At 43.2% G+C, this 10175-nt stretch overlaps 1 protein-coding gene across 3 annotated transcripts in view; it reads left to right on the plus strand.

Annotated features, from left to right (window-relative positions):
* The window catches only part of LOC101862600 (zinc finger protein 236), an 81613-nt gene that overhangs the window by 68052 nt on the left and 3386 nt on the right, over nt 1-10175 (plus strand). The window contains exon 3 of one of the 3 annotated variants that reach the window (XM_005104429.3): nt 7769-8359. The exons of 1 other annotated variant lie outside the window; for it this stretch is intronic. In XM_005104429.3, coding sequence (XP_005104486.1) covers nt 7769-8250 — 482 coding nt within the window. In that variant the 3' untranslated portion in view covers nt 8251-8359. Of the gene's footprint in view, nt 1-6908; nt 8360-10175 lie in introns of those variants that run through there. One more of the 3 variants, XM_005104425.3, reaches the window with a different exon arrangement.

Here is a 10175-nt window from a genome sequence, read left to right on the forward strand (position 1 = left end):
CACACACACACACACACACACACACACACACACACACACACACACACACACTCACACACACACACTGCAAACATTGATTTTAAGCTAAAACCCTGCCCCACATAATGTTTTAAAATTATGATTGATTTAACCTTAACTTTTTTTTGCTGCTGTTCAGCTTATATATTATACATATACAGATCTGTTTGAATGCATTTCTGGAACTGAAATAAACACTAGAATGTGTCAGTACCAGGGTGCACGTAAATTGTAATTCGTATCTGATCTACTGCTGATTGCAGCCACTTTAACTACTTTAAGGCTGCTGTTTGCCCTAGATCTAGATCTAGTCACGTGGTGTTCATGAAGACATTGTAGCTTTTTTTTTTTTTGGCCCTAGTTGTACACTTTGCTAAACAAATGTCTGGGTGGTTGGAGGGTGCTCTAGTCGTGGTTTGTTCCTTCTTTCCTGTCCAACATATTCTGTCTATCGTGCCTATATCTCCTACTACCAGTACTTCTTTTTTTATGTATAGTACTCTCTTGTAACTCCTCTAGTCTTCGGCGGAACTCATAATATTTTGACGTAGATCTAATTGTGTTGCAGGTGCCGTAACACTCTCACTAAAACAAAGACAAAACAAACCCCCAAAAAACAACACCAACCCGCCCCCCCCCAAAAAAAAAAACAAACAAAAACAACCCCAAACTAATTACAAATTGCTAAAAACATTGCGAAACCGAAACCCAGGTAGGCCAACGCGTTGGCATTTCACCCTCACCTTCACCTATCCCGTAGACTGGATGTCCGTCGGGGCGCGTTTGAAGATTTTTTACCGCCAGCTTCCTCCACTACTTCCGGTCTTCCTTCAGCTTTTCTGAGCGTGTCTTGGAGTTCTAGGCCTGCCCATCCCTTGATGTTATCCTCCCAACTCTTCTTCGGTCTGCCTCTGCTCCTTTTTCCCTGGACGCTGCCTTGTTGGCATGGGAAGGCATATTTTGAAAGTTGCGCGTAAAATTGTCATTATATCTATAATTTGGGTGGTTGGCGGGTGCTCTGGTGTGGTTTGCTTCTTCTTTCCTGTCAAACATCTATCGTCCTTATCTCCCCTTCTTCTTCTTTATGTTTGTTACTCTCTTGTAACACACCTCTACTAAAACTAAAACTATCTATAATAATTATTATTTGACAGAAAGGTGCCGAGTGGGTGGCGCCCTACCAATAGAGAAATGCCCCCCCCCCCCCCCCGCCCCTCCCCCACATTTTGAGTATGATAGGTAGCTCCTGTACCCCGGCACAGGTCAATGAGTATATTTTGACCCATCGATAATATTATTATGCTGTCAACCAATGCAAATACCACTGTATTGAATAAAATAGCTGTTGAAAAGTTGGGACTGTTGTCATTTGTAACACACACTGTCAGGTATTGCACGTGGAATTACTCTTTTTGGATGTGTACTTTTGCTTTATTAAAAACATGTATGCTTAAAGATTGTATTATATAAACCTTTTTCCTATGTCATGGTCATGTTGTATTTTTTCCATAAATTTAGTTAAATTATGGTTCTTGTTCTCGTGACAGTTTGGCTTTCAATTTCAAGGATTGATTTAACTTTCTTTCTTATCTCGTGACAGCCATACGTCTATAGAGAACTCGTGACAGCATTTGTATTGTGTATGTGTGTGTGTGTGTGTGTGTGTGTGTGTGTGTGTGTGTGTGTGTGTGTATTTCGTGTAGATTTTGTGTGTGTAGATTATGTATGTCTGAGTGAGTCTCTATCTCTCTCTCTCTCTCTCTCTCTCTCTCTCTCTCTCTCTCTCTCTCTCTCTCTCTCTCTCTCTCTCTCTGTGTGTGTGTGTGTGTGTGTGTGTGTGTGTTTGTGTGTCTTTGAACTAAATTGGCTATATTATACATGTGGTACTTAAGTGTTTGAGGGCTTCATCAACTATATGCACTGTAAGCTTCCCGAGAAGCCGAGAATGTTTCTGAGTTGTCTGAGGTCTGCTGGGGTAATAATATAGACTGAACAGAGCACAGAGCTTGCTGTTGAGGGAAGATATTTTCTACACAAGTGCTATTGATTATTATAATATATTGTTATCTATGACTTTATTTTACGTGTATACCGGCTAGAGGACGAAGACTGCGTATATCCGTATCGACCCTTTTGTGTGGCATCTCTCTCTCTCTCTCTCTCTCTCTCTCTCTCTCTCTCTCTCTCTCTCTCTCTCTATATATATATATATATATATATATATATATATATATATATATATCTATATCTCTATCTATATATCTATCTATCTATCTATCTATCTATCTATCTATCTATCTATCTATCTATCTATCTATCTATCTATCTATCTATCTATCTATCTATCTATCTATCTATCTATCTATCTATCTATCTATCTATCTATCTAAATATATATACAGTGGAAACCTGATATAACAGGGATGGTGGGAGTAGAGAAAATGTCCCGTTATATCCGATCCCTGTTAAATCAGAAATGCAAGGAAAGTAAGAATTTCTGGACTAATCCAGCTGTACTTATTCATGGATAGTTTCCTTTGCCACAAGTACCCACGAACAGGGGTTTTGGCACCAACTTTCTCCCTGCCTCCTTAATAAACCACATCAGAAGAGCTTGGACCACAGCAAAGGCATCGGGTAGTCTCATCTTCTTTCGATCCAGAGCAAACTTTCCATTGGAGTATAACGCTTCCACTATCTTCTCCCTATCCTTGATAATGGTGTGAATCGCGACCCTTGTGGAAAGTCGAACTGACGACAAATCTCTGCCAGTGGAGCTTGCTTTTTGTCAACAGCCTGGATTATTTCGTTGTTTGTTATTTGTTGTTTTTTTTGGTCAATTGAAAGGCATTTTCTCTTGCGCTTGACATCGTTGGTGACAGTAGACACATTACGCGTGCATGTTGCTAGGTTTCGGGCTAGATCGAGGTCTGTAGCACACCGCAGCCCTCTCTCGTTTCACACGCTGCGTGTGCTTGCAGTTGCAGTGGCATGGCTTGCATGGGCTTGCTCTATCACTGTGTTACTCTCTCTCTCTCTCTCTCTCTCTCTCTCTCTCTCTCTCTCTCTCTCTCTCTCTCTCTCTCTCTCTTTCTCTCTTACCTTTTACGCATTGTTAACGAGCCTTTGTCCCTGCTATAACCGGTTGGGCCCCGATAGGTCCCTGTTATTGCCGATAACTTTTAATAAAGACAAAGAGTAGGAATAATCGGGGATTTAAAAAATCCCTATTATTACCGGATCCCTGTTATTACCGGGCCTGTTATATATGGTTTCCACTGTATGTTTATATATATATATATATATATATATATATATATATATATAATATTTATCTATATCTCGCCCTTTTTAACTCCCAGTGGAGCACAGGCCATCAACAACATTACTCCAGCGAAGCCTGTCCTGAGCATCCTTTTCTAGCTGTTTCCATGATGTCTCCGCTTTTTCCATTTCCGCTTGTACCGCTCGCCTTCATGTCATCTTTGGTCTCCCCTTCTTAGGCTTTCCTTGTGGGTTCCACGTTAAAGCCTGCCTGATGATGCTTGTCGGGGGTCTCCTCAGAGTGTGTCCAATCCATTTCCATTTCCTCACCTGTATGTCTTCCTTTACTGGCCTTTGGCTTGTTCTTTCCCTCAGTTGAGCATTAGTGACTCGATCGTACCACTTGGTCCCCACTATCCTTCGTAGGCATCCATTTACGAAGCTCTGGAGTTTCCTTGCTGCTGATGCTGTGAGCCTCCATGTCTCTGAACCATACAGTAGAACAGTCTTCACGTTTGTTTTGAAGTGTGGCATTCATAAGTATTTCTTTAGGGTTCCCATTTCTTTATTGTTTCAGACGACTTCGATAGTTCTCGCGGCAACCAGCTGTCCATGGTGCGTTCACAAAGCACTCGGGGACAGCTTGCTCGTAGAGTGAGCATCCTGCCACGCTTGACCTCAGTGGAACGCCCGTGGGGAGCACTTCAAAGCCACGACAGCGCTCACGAGGATATTAATGACACGGCGTATTGGGGCTCTGCGGGGCACAGACAACGGACAAACCACCATGCCGCCGCCGCCTCCAGCTCATCCTCATCCGACTATATCTGGCCGTCGTCTCACCCAAACTCGTCCTACCACCGCGAGGCTGTCATGAGAGTTCGGAAAACCCCGGCCTTGTTCACGTGCCACATTTGCGACAAGAGTCTTCAGACAAAGTGCGGCCTGAAGCTTCACTTGAAAGGCCACGGGGAGAGGAAGTTCACGTGCGGGGAGTGCGCCATGAAGTTCAAGCACAAGCACCATCTCAAGGCGCACCTCCTGAAGGTCCATCGTCTGGTGCTGTGCCCCAACTGTTATCAAACCTTCGGTTCCAAGGAGGAGTACGAGGGACACATCCGTTATTGCGAAGGACCCCCCACTGTGCGACATTAGTTTTTAGTTGTTGTTGTTTTTTTGTTTTTTTTTGGTAAAAGTTTTACGGCACTTGCAACTCAATAAGGTCATATAAGTGCCGAAGATTAGAGGTGTTACAAGAGAGCCGTCCCCGGGGTTTTATGCACCCCGCGTGATTTAGCAAAATGTGACCTTTTTTTGTGCATAATTTCTGATTATTTTCCTTTGTCATTCTTTGTTAAAATTAACAGAATCGCATAATTTCATATTTTTGGACTCAGTTTGCATAATTTCAGAATTTTTCTTTCATAAAACGACGGAGACAGCAAGAGAGTAACAAACATAATAAAGAAGGAGGAGTGGTCAGGACGATAGATGTTTGATAGGAAAGAAGGAGCCAACCACACCAGAGCACCCGCCAACCACCCACGGCGTTCAGTTTGCCAATACCGGCGTGTGTAGTGTAGCGGTTAGGCGTTTGGCTCTGGAGACACGAGTTCGATTCCCTAGTGTAGGGAGAATATATCACGAGTTTCTCGGTCATTCTGTTTGGTTTATCTATCTATCTATCTATCTATCTATCTATCTATCTATCTATCTATCTATCTATCTATCTATCTATCTATCTATCTATCTATCTATCTATCTATCTATCTATCTATCTATCTATCTATTTATTTGTGATGTGGTGTGTGTGTGTATTTGTGTGTGTGTGTGTGAGTGTGTGTGTGTGTGTGTGTGTGTGTGTGTGTGAGTGTGAGAGTGTGTGTGTGAGTGTGTGTGTGTGTGTGTGTGTGTGTGTGTGTGTGTGTGTGTGTGTGTGTGTGTGTGTTTCTGTGGTGGCGTAATCTGTGCATATGTCATCGTGTAATACAAATTGTTCTTCCTGTGTTTTTATGAGACAGCGTTGTCAGTTTCGAATGGTCTTCCAAAAGTATCGTCTAAATCTTAACACGTTTTGTATGCTTTTTGTCATTAACGCTCATGTGAGATACGCATGACTGATTGCTGTCAGACAGAAGTAAACTTGTGATACGCATTAGACAGTCCCCGTGGTTTTATGCACCCCGCTTAATTTAGCAAATTTGGATAATTTTTTGCATAATTTCTGATTATTTTCCGTTATCATTCTTTGTGGAATTTAACAGAATCGCATAAGTTCACATTTTTGGGCTCAGTTTGCTTAATTTCAAAATTCTTTTTGCATAAAACACGCGGGGACTGATAAGATCAACCATCTGAATGATTTTTTGTTTAACGAAAGAGAGGTAGGTCCACATTTACTCAACACAGTTTGTGAAGTGTGTTGTAAAGCAAGCAAAAAAAAAAAAAAAAAAAAAGACCAAAGCTCTAAACAAAACGTAAGTCTTAGCCTCGAACCACATTTCCTCTTAAATTTAATTTTAGGAGAAACACGAGAACCAAAAGAGTGGGTGGTTGGCGGGTGCTCTGGTGTGATTTGCTCCTTCTTTCCTATCAAACATATATATCGTCTTTATCTCCCCTCCTCCTTTTTTTGTGTTTGTTACTCTCTTGTAACACCTCGAATCTTCGGCACTTATATGACCTTATTATGTTGCAAGTGCCGCAAAACACTTACTAAAAGTAAAAAGAACCAAAAGAAGGTGGCTGTTATAAAGTCAGACAAAGCTACAGAAATACCTACAGAATTTAGGGGCATTCGGTGTGGGCCGTACATTGTTGAACTGTACACGAGTGTTGTTTTTTTTCTCTCAAGTACATGATATTATTGACCATTACATTCTGTGTTGTAAATCGTAGAGTGTACTTTCATTCATTTTATCATCATATTTACTTTTATTATTGTTATTATTATTGTTATTATTATTATTTCTATTATTATTATTATTATTATTATTATCATTATTATTATCATTATTATTATTATTATTGTTGTTGTTACTATTATTGCTATTGGTATTGTTATGTGCAAAACTGTTCATTTACATTTTCTGGTCTGAATACGAGTGCTTTTTTACACTCCTGTATCCAGTAGTCTGTTGATTAATGTAGCCTACGTGCAAACGGGTATATTTGACATCTTATGGCAGCCTTCACACTCATTATTTGTATGCATGCGGAGATCTACATCATGCACGTGTGTGTGTGTGTGTGTGTGTGTGTGTGTGTGTGTGTGTGTGTTTGTGTTTGTGTGTGTGTGTTTGTGTGTGTGTATGTGTGTGTGTATAAAGTTAAGTACTGTGTCAGTTTTCCTTCTTGATTCTCGTTTTCTGGATGGATACCCCCGATACCGCGGGGTTTTCCAGTTGTATAAAACTGCTCTTACCTACATGCTCTCACCCAATAATACACCGCCGTTTGTCAACACTGGTGACCGACGTTTTGCATGTGTTCATTGGCTTGAAGGTTCGTCGTAACAAATGTCCTTACCGCACCTAAGGGAGTCGGTGAATTATGTAAAGAGATTGCGTCTGGATGACAATCAGCAGGAAAGTGGATAACGATCGGCCTTACATTTTATTCCCCAGACGAGAGTGTGAACGTGAGTCACGGATACATGCACTCTCCGGCCCCTCAACCTTGGACTCCTGCGTCGACCACGGGCGGCTCCAGTTCTCGGGCGGACCACTGGCAGCCGATTGGCTCTTCTTCCTCTGACCTTGACCTTTCCCTGACCGTCGAATTCCAGGAAGGACCCCATATCTATCCGTGTTGCTTCTGCCCCGAGACGTTCCCCTCCAACGTTCTCCGACAGCGCCACACGTCCACGCGCCACCCCCAGGAGATGCCCTACTGCTGCACCATCTGCAACAAAGGTTTCGCGAGCAGCGGTGGCTACAACTTCCACATGGAGGCCCACAGCGTGAGCCACACGGGCCGCAAGTACTCGTGCCCGATCTGTGACAACAGGTTCATTCTCAAGCACCACCTCAAAGGACACGTGAAAAATGTGCACAAGTTGGCGTGGTGTTCCAAATGTTCTCAGACATTCCAACCAGGCCCGGAGTTTAACACACACCTCTTGATGTGCTGAGATCGTCGCTCGTTGAAACTCTGGCTCAGGATTTGATGTTACCCTCACTCGTAGTATAACTAGAATAGACATAATTACGAACATACTGTTATCGAGAGCTCTAATTTCCATCGAGATAAATATAGGCCTAGGTGTTTTGTAGTTGTCACATGCGGCGATTTTCAAAACGCGTTCATTCCTTTCGGACCGCGAATAGTTCAAAGAATGTTTGGCCGTACTTTGACTTTTTCTCAACACCTGGGTTCCACTGATGCTTTAAATAATATGGCTGGAACATTCTTGGGATCGAAACCCGTCGTTTGATCTCTATATCTTTTTTTTCCTGTAACGAAAACATTACATTTTATTCCACAGACGAGAATATGAACACAAATTACGGAGACTTTTTGATGAATCGTCCACCTCCTGTGACTTCCACCATGGGTGCTCCTTACTCTCACTCCCACCAGGACCAGTGGCAGCAATACGGGGCCGCCTCTTCCTCTTCCTCCGCCTCCCTCTCCTCGGACCAGAACTCTTACCCGTGTCCCTACTGCCCCGGCACGTTCCCCACCGCCAAGTTCCTTCACCGCCACGTGTCCACCAGCCACCCACAGAGCATGGCTTTCTGCTGCCCCATCTGCAACAAAGGCTTCAACAGCAAGTGCGGCTTCCAGTCCCACATGGAGGCTCACACGGGCCGGAACTACTCCTGTCCTATCTGTGACAACCGGTTCCTCCTGAAGCATCACCTCAAGGGCCACCTGAGGAACGTGCACAAGCTGGCGTGGTGCGCCAAGTGCTCGGAGACCTTTCCTCTTGGCCGTGAATTTAACGAGCATCTCAAGCACTGCTGAGAGGGAGAAGGAGAGTCAGCGGAGAGCTATACGTACTTGTTCTTTTTCTACTTCTTCTATCCCGTGGTTGGGGCGACCGTGGGGGCTCCACTGCATCTGACAACCAGCTCTCGTCATTTCTCTCTGTCCTCTGCTTTCATCAGATTGTCACCCATCGTCTTTCCAGTCCACTATGTAGTGTTGTCCTCCCATCTCCTTGTCTGCCTTCCCCCCTTTCTCTTTCCTTGTACGGTTCCTTGTAAGATTGTTTTGGCAAGTCCTGTGGATCTTGTGACATGCCCATACCATTTTAATTTTCGTCTCTTCACTGTGGTCAGTAGATCTTCATGCTGCCCCACTGCGTTTGTGATTCTGTTCCGTATCTCAGCATTTGAAATGTGGTCTTTGTACGAGATGTCAAGGAACAAATGTACTTGTTGCATATATAGCTTTTTGCTTGGTTTGACTTTAGACAAACGTCATGATGTTTCTGTATTCGAGAAACATTTCGCTACCTCAGAATGACAATGTTCTATCTGCTCAGTACCTAGTTTTGAGAAATTTGACGTCAAACATTTTGAGTTTCACATCATGGCAAGCCTCTCCCCTTTGAATATCTTAATAACAACTCCCAGAAAGGGACAGAAAGGGATGCTGTATGTGGACTGGAAGGCTACGATCAGGGAGAGCAGCCTGGAAAGAGTGGCCTGGATCTTCTGCCCGGGTCACGCGGGGGTAACCGGCAACGAGAGAGCAGACAAGCTGGCTGGAGAAGCAAAAGTGGGAGGGAATTTTGACACTGGACCCACCAACCGTCCTAACCGCTGTAAGAGAAAATTTGAGGAAGAATAGGGCGGATAGCTGTTCCCACACTCTAGGTAGATTGAAGGAGATGGGGATCCAAAGAGGAGAGGGGAAACACAGCCACCTGTGCGGACCAGTCCGACGCATCTCCAACCAGATCATGATGGAAACTTTAAGTAGACAGAGTCTGGGATAGATCCTGAAGAGGGGGGGGGAGAGCAGAGATGGACATGTTCCAACTGCAGTGACCTCAACACAGTGGACAAGTAAACAAGTAAATAAAACGACTCCCAGTAATCTTACGATTTTGATAGAGAATATTTAGTTTCTGACCTTATGGTCTAAGTAACTCAAAATGGCCAAAAATGTAGATAGGACTTTGTGATTCTGAGGTAACGTTTTGTTGGTTTAAAAGAAGTTTTGATTTGCAATTGTCGTGTTTTCGTTATTTAAACCAGTGCACCTCTTTAGGGCCTTGTGCTGTGTTTCAAAGTTTTTGTTATCGGTAGGCTATCAGGACTTCATCGTAGTGTATGGTGGTGGGAGGCTCTGCTGTGCTTTGCTCCTTTCCCCCTGTAAACCATTCATTATCCCCATCTCTCATCCAGTGGGTGGTTTGCGGGTTCTCTGCTGTGGTTTGCTCCTTTTTCCCTGAAAACCATTCATTATCCCCGTCTGTCCTCCCTTTCTTTGGTTGTTACTCTCTCCGAATAACACCTTTAATCTTCGGCGCTTATTATATATGACCTGTTTGTGTTGCATGTGCCCAAAAACTCTTACAAGAACTAAAAGTTATCTTAGCTGTCGGATCTTATTGAGGACTTGACTCATTTTGAAGAGTTGTCAACCTCTGAAATGTCATATGGTAGCCCACTATGACCAAGGTGATTGTTTCTTTTGTCAACATTTGAAGAACCAGTTAGTTTTCAAGCGCACCACGTTTATGTTGCATCAAGTTCTATTTCTTCTGTTCTATTTCTTCTGTATTATTTCTTCAGTATTATTACATTTCGTTGTTTTGTCTTATTGTTTGCTCTTTTTGCTATGTTCATGGTCGTTGTTGTTGTAACTTTGTGTGTGTGTGTGTGTGTGTGTGTGTGTGTGTGTGTGTGTGTGTGTGTGTGTGTGTGTGTGTGTGTGTG

Source organism: Aplysia californica, unplaced genomic scaffold, assembly GCF_000002075.1.
Source record: "Aplysia californica isolate F4 #8 unplaced genomic scaffold, AplCal3.0 scaffold00420, whole genome shotgun sequence".
Taxonomy (NCBI): Eukaryota; Metazoa; Mollusca; class Gastropoda; order Aplysiida; family Aplysiidae; genus Aplysia; species Aplysia californica.